Source organism: Borostomias antarcticus, assembly GCF_949987555.1.
Source record: "Borostomias antarcticus genome assembly, contig: scaffold_107, whole genome shotgun sequence".
In the NCBI taxonomy this organism is placed as follows: Eukaryota; Metazoa; Chordata; class Actinopteri; order Stomiiformes; family Stomiidae; genus Borostomias; species Borostomias antarcticus.
In genome coordinates this window covers 462,831-480,497 of record NW_028175663.1, presented here as the reverse complement: position 1 = coordinate 480,497, position 17,667 = coordinate 462,831, and the positions used below count along the sequence as shown (strand labels likewise).

The 17,667-nt window shown below is 43.6% G+C and overlaps 1 protein-coding gene across 1 annotated transcript; it reads left to right on the top strand.

The window, feature by feature from the left end:
- Positions 1-11,074: 11,074 nt before the first annotated feature.
- Positions 11,075-15,904, top strand: LOC311329389 (guanosine-3',5'-bis(diphosphate) 3'-pyrophosphohydrolase-like; the record flags this gene model as incomplete). The annotated part of the gene is made up of 4 exons (XM_084463242.1): positions 11,075-12,152; positions 12,603-12,830; positions 14,934-14,997; positions 15,844-15,904. 4 exons carry the CDS (start codon positions 11,075-11,077, stop codon positions 15,902-15,904), a joined length of 1,431 nt encoding a protein of 476 aa, XP_084319368.1.
- Between the last annotated feature and the right edge of the window lie 1,763 nt (positions 15,905-17,667).

Sequence of the window (17,667 nt, the reverse complement as noted above, 5' to 3'; positions counted from 1 at the left end):
ATTGTTCAATTATAAGAACGACTCATCACATCATTGGCAATTTTTTTCTTCATGCCATCAAAGCACTTGTCAGTATTGAGGCTTAACTGAGCATACAGCGGAAACATTCTTAATTGCTCCCACAGGCTGTAACTGCGTAGCCTGACAACGACAGACTCAAACAAGCAGGTCAGTTGTCTGGAGGTATTTTTCCTAACGTTATTTCTCTATTTACCGTCGCTACTCGTTACCACCTATTGCTGCGACTCATCATTGCCCTATTTGTCCAGATACCCTTGTAGGAGAAAGCACAAAACTTCGTTGTCTTCAGTCTGGATATCGCTCCCTATGACGGCATGCTCTTGTTGGATAGTTGGTTCAAGGCGCTGAATGATTGCGTCCAAATTATCACGAGCTGGAGAGAAGAATAAATAATCGGGGGTATTGGCGTATAATGTGATTACAATAAACGGTGTTATGTAATTATTGGTTTGACAACATTATATCACCATAAAACCTCCTCGTTTTTGTTACCGGATATATTAAAACCCATGATGTTTTAGCGTCTTCATTGTCGCATCAAAAGAACCACACTCAAAGACATTCAAGGAAATCATGATACAGCCATTCCAAGGCCAGATTAAGAGTCTGAATCACCTTGGCTTGGTTGCCGCAACATGCGGGGAGCTAAAGATAACAGTATATATTGATGCACGCATAACCAATGACTATGATGCGCGGGATATCACTATCAGACAGGAAATTGTAACACTTATTATTAATGGTCTTAGTTTTACCGGGCAAACGTCGTGTGTGTTCCCAGAATTTTTCGAAACCAAGCCTATTGATCGGCTGGTTGGATAAGCCATTCAGCCAGAACATTTAAACGATAAGATCCTTAGACAGGCTCTTGATAACTTGTATGACTCTGGCGCCAGCGAGTTATATCTAAACCTTGTCATCAAGGTCGTCAATCATCTGAAACTGCCCTGCATGGCATTGAATCTGGACGGTACCAGCCTGCATGTATATGGTGATTACAACAGCTATGAAAACCCAGATAACTTGACCTACATACATATCTGCCAAGGCTATAGCCGTGATCACCGTCCTGACTTGAATCAGGTTGCTTGGCAGTTAATGACAGAGAATCAGGCTGGTATTCCTCTATACATAGCTCCATGCAACGGTGATATACACGCCAAAACCTGCTTTAATGAGATAATCAAAAAACACCTAACATGCTTCAAATAAGCCTTAAATAATAGCTATCTGGTAGAGAATGCAACTCTGGTGCCGAAACCATTCAGTCTCTAGATCAACAGGAACAGCTTTTTAACTAGCTGATTCCCATGAATATCAATGGGGCAAAGGAGTTAGTTAAAAAAAACGCCTTCGATGTCATTGCAACCTGTTGAAGGACATCATGATTATTACTCTGCTGAAGTATCTTCCTGTTATGAAGAGGTTGAGCAGCGTTGGGTTCTGTTCCGAAATGATAATCGCAGGCTCAGTGACCAAAAAGCGCTTACCAAAATAGTACCGGAAAAGTCACTGGAGCAGGCCGACAATCTGGAAAAACTGGGTAAAAAGGCATTCGCTACCGGGATTATGCTTTGAAGGTATTTCCTCTCTGACAAAAGCAATGGGAAGAGGCTCTTTTGATACGACAATGCAGCCGCTAAAACATCAGGGTTTTCTATATCTCAGGTAACGAAAAAGAGACTGGTTTGTGGTGATATAACGTCGTTGAACCAATAATTACATAACACCGTTTATTGTGAACGATACTGCGCCAATACCATCGATTATTCATTCTTCTTCCCAGTTCATGATCCTTTGGACGCTATCATTCAGCCCCTTTAATCCACTCTCCAACAAGAGCATGGCACCATAGATAGTTATATCCATACTGATGGCAACGAAGTGTTGCGCCTTCTCCTACAAAGGTATCTGGATAAGCAGGCCAATGATGAGCCGCAGCAATCGTCTGTAACTGGTAGCGACGGTGAGTAGAGAAATCAGGTCAGGAAAAATACCTCCCAAACTGACCTGCTTGTTTGGTTCTGTCGTAGTCAGGCGTTACAATTAAAGCCAGCGGAAGCAATCCAGCATGTTCCCGCTAAATACTCAGTTAAACCTCAATACTGACAAGTACTCTGATTACATGAGGGGGAAAATTCTCAGAGATGTGATGGATCGCTCTTATGATCAAACGATTAAACAACATAGTGAGAATTACCCAAGTATGGTTAGTAACCGACAGGCTGTGCGCCTAGTAGCGGATACTGCTCAAGACTTTAAGGCTTTTTACGAACAGCTCGAGGTTGGGATTGAGCAAACAAAGGACCTGCAGATACTCAGTTTTGACGGTAAGGACCTAGTAATACGCTAGTAATGGTTTAGGGAAACAACCCTGGCTAACGCGCAAAATAGTCAGCAGAAGCTGCAACCCATGCTTGGCATGGGAGAAAAGAAAGATCGCAAAAAGAATGGCACAGGTAGCACCATTTATACGGTAAACCCCAATCCTCAACTGATAGAATCGGTCATAGATATAAATCGGAAGAGCTACACGGTGTTAAATTCCATCATCCAGCCAAGAATAAGAGAGTGTGGGCCAGTTAGAAAGAGAGGCGTAAACCGTGATAGAAGAAGCTTTCAAGGAGGAGCTCAGGCGAGATCAGGAGCAGAAACGGCAGTTGGTCATTATTGTTGGTTGGCACCCTCATCAGCAAAAACTGATCCCCGGGATTATGAAACAGAATGGAGTTAAGGCAACCATCATCATGGACTCTATTCATGTACTTGAATATCTGTGAAAAGCTGGTCACTACTTACACGGCAAGGGGTATAAGGCTATGGAAAACTGGGGGCAGAACAGTCCCTGAAAGATACACAGGGGAGAGTATGACAAGATGGCTAGGGAAATCCGGAAAAGTGCAAGCAAGTGAGGGCTGACAAAACGGAAGGCCATTGATAAGTGTGCAGACTATCTCCAAAAAAACCGTCCCAGGCCCTGCTATGACAAGACGCTGGATGCTGACTATTCTATACCAGTGGAGTAATTAATGGAGCTTACCGCTATTTGATCAATAACCGTATGGATCTAACCTAGGCCAAGTTTAGTTTGCAAGGGCAAGAAGCTGTGTTGGAGCTACGCTCCCTAGATTTGAGTGAATATTCACAAGCGTATTGGAACTTCCATAAGGAGTGATCTCGCATGCGTAATCATGGATAACTAATGAGTGTGACGTCGTAGCAAGGGAACCACACCCAACTCCTTTGCCTCCTTAATATTCAGGGGAACCAGCGAAATAAACAACTGTTGTTGCTGATATAGAAACTGAATGGTTTTGGCAACATACAGCACCGCTACCAGATAGCGATTATTCAGGGACTATTTGAATCATGCTAAGTGTTTTTTGATGATCTCATTAAAGCAGGCTTTGTCGTTTATGTTGCCGCTGCATGGAACCAAGAATACAGGAATACCAGCCTGATTCTCTGTAATTAACTGCAAAACCACATGATTCAAGTCATGACAGTTATCACTGCTATAGCACGGGCAGATATTGATGTAGGTCAAGTCATCTTGGTTTTCATTGCTGTTGTAATCACCATCGACATGCAGACTAGCACCATCCAGATTCAATACCATGCATGGCAGTTCCAGATAATTGACGACCTTGATGACAAGGTTCAGATACAACCAGCTGACGACAGCGTCATACAAATCATTAAGAGCCCCTCCAAGAATCTTATCGTTTAGATGTTCTGCCTTAATGCCTCTCCAACCAGACGATCAACAGGCTTGTTTTAGAAAAATTCTGGCCACATATGCAACGTTTGACCGATAAAACCAAGACCATTAATAATATTGCTACAACTGCCTGTCCGATAGTGACATTCTGTGCATCAGAGTCATTGGTTATGCGTGCATCAATATGTTAAACGTGAGTTAAACGCTTCAATTTTGGCTATAGCCCTTGGCTTCTAAGGGATTGAGTCATGTGATGTTTTTTGAAAAATGCCCAAATCACTCTTCCCCTGTCATATGAATATGTACAAAAAGGCTTAAGCCTATGTAACGCAAGGGATTATCTCGTAGAACTCACGTTATTCAGCTATCTTTAGCCAAGGTATGTTACGGCAACCAAACTAAGGTGATCCAGATTCTTAGTCTGGTACTGTAAGGACTGTATCATGATTTCCCTAAATGTCTTTTGCCGTTTGAACAGTGTGATTCAGGAAACTACCAATTGAGGTGGTGAAAAGCAGTTATAGTACGGCTCGGCCCTCGAATCACAAGCTTATGCAGGCAATGAAAGAACGTGATAACAGCCGGCCCCTGCAGGGACATGTCCAGTTTAATAATTCCTACTGTGGTGATGAAAAACATGGAGACAAACGGGGAATAGGAAAAGTGTTCCGAAAACAAACGTCCCTTTGTTACCACCGCGCAAAGCAACCAGCTGTATATGCTCTTCACCTAGCCTCTAATTTCTCGGAAAGGGATCTGAATCTATGGGTGCAAAAACATCTTGGTGGTCATGCCTGCCGTGTTGCCAGTGTTAGCTTAGGTGCATCCACAGGAATAGCCGCTGCCGGGCACCAGCATACAGCAGTGGTAACAGATAGTAGCCACAAATCAACTGCTAATAAATTATTGACGTGGGTCAACACCATGATCAGGAACGTCAAAAATTCTCTGACAAGCAGTTACCACAATACTCGACGTTCTACTTTTCTGGAAAGTAAGAGAAGTAGAACATCTCGTAACCAAAGTAATATAGTCGACTTTGAAGCATTTTTGAGTGCAGGGATGAATAGCTTTGATCGCAAGAACTTTGACAACACCTACTCGCGCTTGCCAGTATACTTTGTATACAAGTCTGAACCTAATTCCCTTGGAGAACACAAAACTGGTTGCCTACAGTGCATCAGCCAGACAGCTTCTTAATCTGAAAGACTCAGCAGAAAACAGGGAAAAGCTGGCCATGATCTGTTCCTAGAACAGCTCATGGCCTAGTTCAAAACCTCTTTACATGGTTTATTCCGGACATCAGTTTAGCTCTTATAATCCTCAGTTGGGTGATGGCGAGCCCTAGTGCTGGGAGAGCTGGTTAACGCTGATGGGGGAAAAGTTAGATCTTCACCTGAGAGAAGCAGAACAGACGCCATACTACAGATTCGGTGATGGTAAAGCTGTGCTCAGTTCCTGTATACGGGAATTTCTCGCCTCAGAAGCACTTTCCCGCCTCGGCATTCCCACCATCCGTGCACTGAGTATGGTGACCAGTGATACCCCTGTTTACCGGAAAACCACCGAAGCAAACTCTACACTGCTAAGACTAGCCAGAAGTCATATCAGCTTTGGCCACCTTGAATATTCCTTTTACCACAAACGATACGAAACCATGAAAGGGTTGGTAAACTACACCATAGAACAACATTTTCATGCCCTTGCAAGTATGGAAACACTGCAAGGCAGTGGTCGTAGTTATCAACTATTCTATTTGCAAATTATCCGTCGTACAACGTAATTGATCGCACAATGCTAGGCTTTAGGTGTTGCCCATGGCGTCATGAATACCGATAACATGAGTACCATTGGAGACACCTTCGTTATGGACCTTTCGGCTTTATTGATAACTTCAACTGGCATTATATCTGCAATCACTCCGACCATTCTGATCGCTACGCCTCAAGCCAACATCAGCTACTGAACCTCGGTAGACTCTGGCAGGCCCTTATTCCTCTGTTTGATGATGGGGAACTGATTCAGGCAGCCATTAATTAATACCTTCAGCCTTATAGTGAAACCTATACTTGTCTGATATTGATAAACTTGGACTTGTTGAAGAAGAGGAACCAGATCTTATCCACTATTTCCCAAGATATTACACGAAAGTAGTTGCGACTACACATTATTATTTCGAACACTTTGTAACTTTACTTCAGACCATGCCAGTCAAATACTTCATCAACTGGTTGATCATCCATCGTTAGCAGCATGGTTGGATAGCTACAGGCAACGAATAAAAAGAGACCTGACGGATAACGAAGATCGACACAGATGCATAAAGCGAGTTAATCCCAAGTCCATTCTCAGGAACTACCTTGCCCAACAGGCCATCTAACTGGCTAAGCAGGCAATTACTAGGAAGTAGAAAATCTGATGACCGTTCTTGGGACCCATTTTGATGAGCACCATAACTTTGAGCACGATGTAGCAGAACCTCCGTAATGGAGCAAAAAGCTTGAAGTCAGCTGCTCTTCCTAAAAGGAATTTCTATCAAGCGCATTTAATCGCTAATATACAATCAATAGACATTAACTGACGCAGTGAGAAAACCATGGCCAGAATGGTTCAATGTATAAAACTTAAGAAAAAAGCTGAAGGCTTGATGGTACCACCGTTACCAGGTCCAAAAGGGCAGTGGGTCTTTGAAAATGTGTCTCAGGCAGCATGGACCGAATGGCAGTCTCACCAAACTCGCCTGATCAACGAAAAACACCTTAATCTGCTAGAGCCTGAAGCTCGTCAATACCTAATGGAGCAGATGGATAAATATTTCTCCGGTAAAGATATTGACACCACTGAAGGCTACGTACCGGAAGATAAATGATCTTATCAAGTCTATCTTCTTGGCTATTCTCTATCCGTCCAGTGTATAATTGAAATAGTCACTGCTATCCTTTAGAAATATCCCAACCCTCAGATACGCTCTTATTACTTAATTCCCTTCTTTGGTTTGGGTCTGTATAAGCATCGCTAGCAGTGCCAACGGCTCGACCTTATGTTATGCTAAACCTTACAAAAATAATCAGGCTGGCTCTTGAGTTTAGGGATATTGAAGGCAGTGTCAAACAACGTCACTACACTGGAGCGCGTGTACTGTAATTGGATAAACACTTCCCGCCAGTCATAAAACCACAGTGTTCCATGCTTATGGTTCCCTTATGACCATCTGACCTAAGTATTCTTCTCGTCTAAACTAAAGACAGTTGTTTTACTCTAAGTAGGATGGGAGTCATGGCCAAGAACAAAATTCAGTTTTAGAAAGGCATGAGCCTTGTAGAGTTCTTTCAGTAATATAGCCAATGACATGCAGGGACCAGTGGCACCATTCTGAAAGCTGACAAACTGCCATTTACCCCTTGGTTTCTAGGCATGTTTTTAATAACTCAGACCAAGAATGACATATTACCTTTGGAGCTTTAGATACAGCATGGAATCTCTTATAACGCTGCTTGGCGCTTAAAATACAAACTTACGCAGGTAACGAAAAAACTGGATGACAGCCGTCCCCCTCAGGGACATGTGCAGTTGGATGATTCCTACTGGGGTGGTGAAAAACATGGGGCAACCGGGTAAGAAGTTCTGAAAACAACCACCCATTTGTTGCCGCCGCCGTGCAAACCAACGAGAAAAACCACCAGCTGTATATGCGTTTCAGCATGGTCACCAGTTTCCGGGAAAAGGAGCTGTAACTCTGGGCGCAAAAGCATATCGGTTATCATACCCGCTGTGTTGTCAGTTATGGCCTCGGGGCACTCACAGAAATAGCCAACGCCGGACACCTACACACAGCAGTGTTGACGGGTGATGGTCATGAATAAATGACTAATGAGTTGTGTACGTAGGTCAACACCATAATAGAGAACGTCAAAAATTCTCTGAAACCCAGTTACTACAATATTAACCAAAAGCATCTGCTAAGGTCCCTTGCTAAATATTGTTATCTGTTTGGCTCAACTCTTTTGATACGACAGTGCAGCTACTAAAACATCATGGCCTACGATATATGAGGTACCGAAAAAGAGACGGTTTTAACGTTAACTAAACGAGATAATCCATTGAACTATATAGGATTCAGCCTTTTGTACATATCTATGTTGCAGGAAAGAGTGATTTAAGTACTTTATTGGCTGGCAAATGCTCCGAAGAAGCCATGGAGCCATTTTCAAAAAAACATCACTATGACTAAAGTACTTAAAATCCAAGGGATGTAGCAGAAACTGAAGTACCTAACTCACGGTAGTTATTGGTTTGACGCCAGTATATAACCATAAAATCATCTCTTTTCCGTTACCGGATATATCTAAACCAATGATGTTATTACGGTTCCTCTGTCGTATAAAAAGCCCACAAAAAATTGCCCTTAAGGATTCCTCCTAGAATAAAGAAACATGGTTCTGTATAAGGGCTCATACAGTTTTGTGAAAAGAAACAGAACAGCATAGAATTGAAGCTGGCAGGGGACACTGGTAGTTCATAAAAGAGCAAATCTAGCTATATCAGTCAACTGCTCGAAGCTCCTTATATGTTATATGCCTCGCTACAAAGGATATTGATAATTTAACGTGAATTAGACGCTCCAATTTTGGCTATATCCCTTGGATTTTAAGGGCTTGAGTCATAGTGATGTTTTAAAAAAAGTGCACCTTGGCTTCTTCTGAGCCTTTGCCAGCCAATTAAGTACTCAAATCACTATTTGTATGTAATATGAATATGTACAAATAGGCTTAAGCCTATGTAGTGCTAGTGATTATAGCGTCAAAACAACGTTAATTTACAAAGTCTCAGTAGCTCCATTCAGCCATCTCAGATCCCCTTCCTGCATTGATTGTGATAGCTCTTTTCTCACAGTTGCATGATATGTATTTAACCATTGAATCTCTGAATCTGACATCAGTTCTTTTACTAGAGGTCGAGTATCAAAGGGGGCCAGTGTAATGGTAATGAACCTAAAGAATTTCCCAAACTCATTCTCCATATCCTCAGTAACCAGCATGATATTTTCCAGCCTTACCCCATGTTTGTTATCACGATAAATGCCAGGTTCGTTGGTAATTAGCATACCTGGCTTGAGGGCGACATCGAACCACTTTGGGCTAATGATCTGGGGACCCTCATGCACATTCAGGAAGTAGCCAACACCATGACCGGTACCGTGATTAAAGTCGATACCTTCTCTCCATAATGACTGCCTAGCAATGGCATCCAGTTGTATTCCGCGGGTTCCTTCCTTGAATTTAGCGGTAGCCAAAGCAATATGGCTCTTCAGAACCAAGGTGTAGTCCCTCATCTCTTCGCTGGTCATCTCGCCACAGGCAAAAGTACGAGTGATATCAGTGGTGCCATCTTGGTACTGGGCACCAGAATCGATTAGAAGCAACCCTTTGTTTTCAATTTTATAAGCGGATTCTGCATCTGCACAGTAGTGGCAAATAGCACCGTGCCCGGCGTAACCAACGATGGAAGGAAAACTCACCCCTTTGAAATACTCTGATTCTGATCGGAACTTAAACAGCTGCTCGTTAATATTGACCTCATTTAGCTTTCCTGTGGGGATATTGCTCTCAAGCCAGTGGGTAAAACGAACCATCGCAGTACCATCGCGACGATGACACTCTTTCATCTGTTCAATTTCGGTACTGTTTTTGATAGCTTTCAGCTCTGTAGTGGGCAGCCGGTCTTCAATCATAGTAATGGAAGAAGGAAGATCAGAGGCAAGCTTATAACTGGTGCTGGCAGGGTTCAGCATAAGGCTGGTACTGTCTGGAAGGTTTGATAACCTCTCTAGAATTTCATGATATCCAGCTATCCCTACACCGTCATTTCCAAGTGCAACCAGAGCATCTGTTTCAATTCTGCTTTTATTTATGAACAGTGTAATACTCTCCTCAGCAATCATGGCATAGGCAAGAAAAACTGGATTACACTCTATATCAGACCCGCGGAGATTAAATAGCCAAGCAATATCATCCAGTGAGGTGATTAGAAGCTCTGTTGCCTTCCTCTCATTGAGAATTTCCCGTACTTCAAAGACTTTCTCTGAGAGGGTTTTGCCAGCGTAAATCACTCCGTGGAGGAATACAGGGTTAGCTGGCAACTCTGGACGATCTTCCCAAATCTCTTCCAGCAGATCATGGTCCCCTTTCAAAGAAATGGCTTTATCTACCAGCTTTTTCTCAAGGCCTCTTGTAGTACTCAGGCTAAGAACTGCACCATCAAAACCAACCACTCCTTTTTCTTTAACCTCATTTCCAACCCAGTCTACCATGGCTGGGACCTCTGGCATGCCATCTTTCATCAAAATTATTTCTGAACCAGCCAATTGCTCTGATGCTTGGATAAAATATCGACCATCAGTCCACATGGCAGCTTTATCCTTTGTTACCACAATCGTGCCTGCAGAACCGGTAAATCCGGACAGCCAAGCACGACCTTCCCAGTGTTTGGCAACATACTCACTGTTATGTGCATCAGAAGTTGGGATGATCCAAGCGTCGATGCCATGCTTTGCCATTGCACCGCGAAGATCGTTGATTTTCTTTGTACTTTCAGGGCTATCAGAAGTATTGACCATAATATTTATTCCAAGCTTTTAGCCGAATGGTAATTTATTTTAAGGTAGGTCTTTTTTATCTGCTTTGGAAATTCTTATGGATACTATAATCCTCAGTCTGTATGGAGCAAACACTAACCGTGCTAGAGCTTGTCTGCCTGTTGGTCGTAAAGTACACTAAATGGTCCGGCAAATCGGCATTAGTACTAATTGATGGAGTAAAATGTGGCTCGAGTAACTGTAGAAGACTGTCTGGATAACGTAGACAACCGATTTGAACTGGTTATGGTTGCTTCGAAACGTGCCCGCCAATTAACGATTGGTGGAAAAGACCCCAAGGTTGATTGGGAAAATGATAAAGCAACAGTTGTAGCTCTGCGTGAGATTGCAGAAGGGCTGGTTACCGCTCTTTCTGTTGATGACCGTACGGTTGATGACGACGAAGCAGCAATGTTTCTGGCTGATGTAGAACAATAAGCGTTTTACCTTCGACTTTCTTAAAGATAAGAGTCTTTTGAAGATTAAGAAGGTGCAATGGATGAGCTGCGCGTAAGGAGCGGACTTTGCTGACCATCGATGAGTTTGCCGGCCGCTTGAAGTCCTATCTGAATCACGAGCAGGTCAACCTAGTTCGTCGGGCCTACTATTATGCTGAGCAGGCCCATGACGGACAAACGCGCCGAAGTGGCGACCCTTACATTATTCATCCCCTTGAAGTAGCCTCCATTCTTGCTGATATGCATATGGACCATCAGAGCCTGATGGCAGCCATGCTGCATGATGTGATTGAAGATACCGGTATTGAAAAGCAGGATATTGCTGAGCAATTTGGTAGTGTTGTGGCAGATCTTGTGGATGGGGTCAGTAAGCTGACCCATATGCATTTTGAAAATAAAACGCTGGCTCAGGCCGAAAACTTCCAGAAAATGGCGCTGGCCATGGCCAAGGATATTCGGGTCATTCTGGTTAAGCTGGCTGATCGGCTCCATAACATGCGAACTCTAGGGGTACTCAGGCCTGATAAACGCCGCCGTATTGCCAAAGAAACGCTGGACACTTACGTACCTATTGCCAACCGTCTTGGTATGCATACCCTCAGAACAGAGCTGGAAGACTTGGGGTTTTTTGCCATGTACCCAATGAGGTCCAAGCTTATTAGCCAAGCGGTGAGAAATGCCCGTGGTAACCGTAAAGATCTAGTAGGGCAGGTTCAGCAGGCTATTGCCACTAGGCTTGAGGAAGAAAGCTTAAAAGGTCGTGTTGTTGGGAGGGAAAAGCACCTCTACAGCATTTACAGTAAAATGAAAAATCAACGCAAGTCCTTTGATGACATCATGGACATGTTTGCGTTCAGAATCATTGTGGATAAGGTCGACAGCTGTTATCGGGCCTTAGGCATCGTCCATAATTTTTATAAGCCCATTCCTGGACGTTTTAAAGATTACATTGCTATCCCTAAAGCCAATGGCTATCAGTCGCTCCATACAACGCTGTTTGGTATGCACGGAGTGCCTATAGAAATCCAGATCCGTACTCAGGAGATGGAAGATATGGCCAACAATGGCATTGCTGCCCACTGGCTTTATAAGTCTGGTGAAGAAGCGCTGTCTGGAAGCCATGCGAGAACTCGTCAATGGCTGAAAGGGGTGCTTGAGCTGCAGAAGAACGCAGGAGACTCCATAGAATTTATAGAGAATGTGAAAATCGATCTCTTCCCGGATGAAGTATATGTATTCACACCCAAGGGGCATATTTTTGAGTTACCCAAAGGTGGGACACCTGTTGACTATGCATACGCTGTTCACACTGATGTTGGTAATACCTGTGTTGCGTGTCGCATAAATAAACGCTTAGCGTCTCTCAGTCAACCATTGCAAAGCGGACAAACCGTAGAGGTTGTCACTGCCCCTGGTGCAAGACCGAATGCGGCTTGGTTGAATTTTGTTATTACGGGTAAAGCGCGATCAAATATCCGCCACTTCCTCAAGCATCAGCAAAGAAATGAATCGATTGCCTTGGGTCGACGTTTACTGAGTAAAGCTCTGGTCAGTTTTGACAGTAATTTGGATCAAATAAATGAAGAGACTATTCGCAAGCAGCTTTCAATATTTAATCTGGATAACCTTGATGAACTGCTTGAAGATATTGGCCTTGGTAATCGTATGGCTTATATCGTTGCAAAAATTCTAGTTGAGCCAGGTAGTCTTCCGGAGAACAAGAGTCAGCTTGATCTTTCTAATAGTGAACAGCCGTTGTCTATTCGAGGTTCTGAGGGAATGGTTATCAGCTTTGGTAAGTGCTGTTATCCTATCCCCGGGGATCCGGTGGTTGGCCATGTCAGCTCTGGCCGGGGGATTGTTATCCACACGGATACCTGCCCAAATGTTTCTGAGATTAGACATAATCCAGAGAAAATTCTGGAAGTTGAATGGGATAAAGAAGTTTCCGGAGAGTTTACTGTGGAGCTTAGCGTCGAGCTAGAACACCATCGAGGTATGATTGCTTCTATGGCCACAACAATCACGGCAGTGGAGGGAAATATTGAGAAGATCAGCATGGTTGAACAGGATTCTCGATGCAGTATTGTTCAGCTTCTTCTTAGTGTCCGCGATAGGCTTCATTTGGCAAAAATTATTAAACGACTAAGAGTTATTAAGGGTGTCCACTCCATCATTCGGCGACGCCGTGACTCATAAGGTCGTTTTTATAAAACACGGTGATAGTGGTATTCTTTTTTAGTTAGTAGCCACTATCCAGTAAATATTGCCTCTAATCCTTGAAAAATAATGTTTACACCCTAGTATCGAGTCTCTCCCATTGCGGTTTTTCCAAGAGCCTCAGGATAATCTTTACTCCTGCAGGCTTCTGATGTTCAGGTTCAAGAGAGTGATGTGATGAGTAACAGACAGACGATTAATACTGATAAGGCACCAAAGGCAATTGGAACCTATTCTCAAGCGGTCAAATCTGGCACTACTGTTTATATTTCAGCCCAAATACCATTAGTCCCGGAAACTATGGAGTTACTAGAGGGAAGCTTTAAAGACAAGACACGCCTTTGTTTTGAAAACCTTAAAGCAGTTGCCAAGGCCGCAGGTGGTACTTTGGATGACGCTGCAAAAGTTTCTATTTTCCTTACTGATATGACTAACTTTGAGGAAGTGAATGAGGTTATGGCAGAGTTCTTTAAACATCCTTACCCGGCCCGTACTGCGGTTGTCGTAAAAGAGCTGCCAAAAGGTGTGCCAGTTGAGATAGAGGTAATTCTGGAGTTGAAATAAGTCGTAAATTACATTGGGTACGTATCTTTTGATACGACAATGCAGCTGCTGAAACACCAAGGATTTCGATATATAAGATAACGAAAAAGAGACGGTTTTATGGTGATATAACGTCGTCAAACCAATAACTCCATAACACCGTTTCTTGTGAACGCATCCTACACCAATACCATAGATTGTTCATTCTCCTCTCCAGCTCGTGATCATTTGGACGCTACCATTTAACACCTTGAATCCACTCTCCAACAAAAGCATGGCTCCATAGCGAGCTACACCCAGACTTAAGGCAATGAAGTGTTTCGCCTTCTCCTCCAAGAGTATCTGGATAAGCAGGCCAATGATGGGCCGCAGCAATCGTCGGTACCTAGTAGCGCCGGTGAGCATAGAAATCATGTCAGAAAAAATACCTCCCAACAACTGACCAGCTGGTTTGATTCTGTCGTCGTCAGGAGTAGCAGTTACGGGCAACGGAAGCAATCGGGAGTGGTACCCTTGCTACGACGCCACATTCATTAGTTCTCCATGATTACGAAGGCGAGAGCATTCCTTATGGAAGTTCCAATACACCTGCCCATCTACACTTGAATCCAGTGAGCGTAGCTTCAACACAGCCTCTGCCTCTTGCAAATTTCACTTTGCCTAGGTTAGATCCATACTGTCATTGATCACATGGCGGCAAGCTTCCTTAATAGCTCCACGGCAATCGGATAGCCAGCATCCACACCTTGTCATAGCAGAGCATGGGACGGTGTTTTGAAGATTGCCTGCACACTTATCAATGACCTACAGCTTTGTCAGACCTCTCTTGCTCGCACTTTAACTGATTCCACTTGCATCTTGTGCAGATTTTCTACTGAGTATCTTTAATGACCGTTCTGCCACCCAGCTTTCAATAGCCTCATTCCCCTTGTTATGTAAACAGTGACCGGCTTTACACAGATATTCAAGTACATGGATGAAGTCCATGATGAAGGTTGCCTTAACTCCATTCTTTTTCATAATCCCGGTAATCAATTTCCGCTGATGATGGTGCCCATCAATAACAATAACCAACTGCCGTTTCTGCTCTGGATCTCGCCTTGCGCTCACTCCTCTCTTTTCACACTGGCCCACACTCTCTTAGTTCCTAGAGGGAGAATGTAATTTAACAACGTTGTCGCTCTTTCGATACGTGCCAATAACAGATTCTGCTATTTGAGGATTTGGTTTTACCGTATACCGGTAACGACCTGTGCCATTCGTTTGCGATCTTTCTTCTCTTTTGGACTGAGCCTAGTTTGCAGCTTTTGCTGACTCTTTTGCGCGTTCTTCCTAGTTGCTTACCTCAACCCTTATGGACGCATCACCAAACCCTTACCATCAAAACTTAGGATCTGCAGGTATTCTATTTGCTCAATTCCAACCTTGCGCTGTTCGTAAAAATACTCAAAGTGTTGAGCCGTATCCGCTACCAGTTACATAGCCTGTCTTTTCCCAACCATACCGAAGCAACTCTCACAATGTAGTTTAATCATTCGGTCATAAGAGCGATCTATCACATCTCTGACAATTTCCCCCTCATGTCATCAGAGTACTTGCCAGTATTGAGGTTTAACTGAGCATCCAGCGGAAACACTCTGAATTGCTTCCTCTGGTTATAACTTTAACGCCTGACTAAGACAGAACTAAACAAGCTAGTCAGTTGTCTGGAGGTATTTTTCCTGACGTGATTTCTCTGCTCACCGTCACTACCAGTTCCCGATGATTGCTACGGCTCATAATTGGGCTGCTTATCCAGATACTCTTGGAGTAGAAGGCGCAACACTTCGTTGCCCTCAGTCTGAATATAGCTCTCTATGGTGCCATACTATTGTTGGATAGTGGATTCAAGGTGCTGAATGATAGCGCCCAAATAATCACGAGCTGGTGAGAAGAATGAATAATCGATGGTATTGGCGTGAGATGCGTTCACGAGAGACGGTATTATGGAGTTATTGGTTTGACGACGTTATACCACCATAAAACCGTCTCTTTTTCGTTACCAGATATATAGAAAACCATGATGCTTTAGCGGCTGCATTGTCGTATCAAAAGAACCGCACCCAATGTCTTTTACCGTTTGGACAGTGGTATTCAGGAAAATATTAATTGTGGTGGTGAAAAGCAGCTAAAGTCTCATGTCATTGGGCAACAAACGGCCTGTCATTCATTAAATCTACGCCCATCGTTGTCTGTAACAACCATAGGATCAACAGCCACAAGGTCTTCAGTAAAGAGGCTAAACGGAGGAAAACGTCTACAGGTTGAAAGTTTGGTTTTAAGTTACACCTTATCATTAACCATCTTGGAAAAATTCTGTCATTTGCCGGACAACGGCTAACGCCGATGACCGTAAACCAGTACCAGATATAACCAAATAGTTTACTCGTTGTATTTATAGAGATAAGGGCTATGCCTCTGAGAAGTTATTAGTTTGGTAGTTTGGTAGTTTGGTAGTTTGGTAGTTTGGTAGTTTGGTAGTTTGGTAGTTTGGTAGTTTGGTAGTTTGGTAGTTTGGTAGTTTGGTAGTTTGGTAGTTTGGTAGTTTGGTAGTTTGGTAGTTTGGTAGTTTGGTAGTTTGGTAGCTTGGTAGCTTGGTAGCTTGGTAGCTTGGTAGCTTGGTAGCTTGGTAGCTTGGTAGCTTGGTAGCTTGGTAGCTTGGTAGCTTGGTAGCTTGGTAGCTTGGTAGCTTGGTAGCTTGGTAGCTTGGTAGCTTGGTAGCTTGGTAGCTTGGTAGCTTGGTAGCTTGGTAGCTTGGTAGCTTGGTAGCTTGGTAGCTTGGTAGCTTGGTAGCTTGGTAGCTTGGTAGCTTGGTAGCTTGGTAGCTTGGTAGCTTGGTAGCTTGGTAGCTTGGTAGCTTGGTAGCTTGGTAGCTTGGTAGCTTGGTAGCTTGGTAGCTTGGTAGCTTGGTAGCTTGGTAGCTTGGTAGCTTGGTAGCTTGGTAGCTTGGTAGCTTGGTAGCTTGGTAGCTTGGTAGCTTGGTAGCTTGGTAGCTTGGTAGCTTGGTAGCTTGGTAGCTTGGTAGCAGGAGAAAGGCCTGAACCTAGTAACGCAAGTCAAGGCAAATATGAAACCAAAATAGCTAAAGGCCTTTGATAAAGTGATGTTACATACACTGGCAGTAATAGAAAGCGTAAATGATCAGTTGAAGAATACTTCGCAAATCGAACATACTCGACACCGTTCGCCATTGAACTTCTTGATTACCATCTAACCTAATCCTAATTCTCGTCTAGACTTACAGCACTGTTTTTTCTCAAAGTAAAAGGTGCTTCATGGACAAGAACAAAATTCAGTTTCAGAAAGGCATGAGCCTTGTGGAGTTCTCGCGGCAATATAGCTAGGAGCAACAATACTGTGACCAGTTTTTCAAATGGCAGTGGCCGAATTGGTTTGAATATCCTATGTGTTGTTGTCGGGAGTAGTGCACCATAAAAACCCGTTAGCTCTATCAGTGCAACCGCTGCCGTCACCAGACATCATTGCCCAGTGGCACCATTATGGAAGCTAGCAAACTGCCCTTTACCACTTGGTTTCTAGGCATGTTTTTAATGACTCAGACCAAGAATGGCATATAGGGCTGTAGCTCTCGAGACATCTGAGAATCACTTATAAGTATGTTTGGCGCTTGAAGTACAGCCTTATGCAGGTAATGAGAGAACGTAATTACAACCGCCCACGCATGGACATGTTCACATGGATGATTCCTACTGGAGTGATAAAAACATGGAGGCAAACGGGGAAGAGGTTCTGAAAACCAACACCAATTTATTCCCGCAGTGCAAACCAACGAGAAAAACTACCCTCTGTATATGCGTTTCAGCATGGTCACTAGTTTCCAGAAAAAGGAGCTGGAACTCTGAGCGCAAGAGCATCTAGGTGATCATACCTGCGGTGTTGTCAGTGAGGGCCTCGGTGCATTCACAGTAATAGCCGACGCCTGATACCCACATAACAGCAGAGGTCAACGCCATGATCTGGAACGTTAAAAATTCTCTGCAAGGCAGTTACCACAATATTAGCCCGAAGCA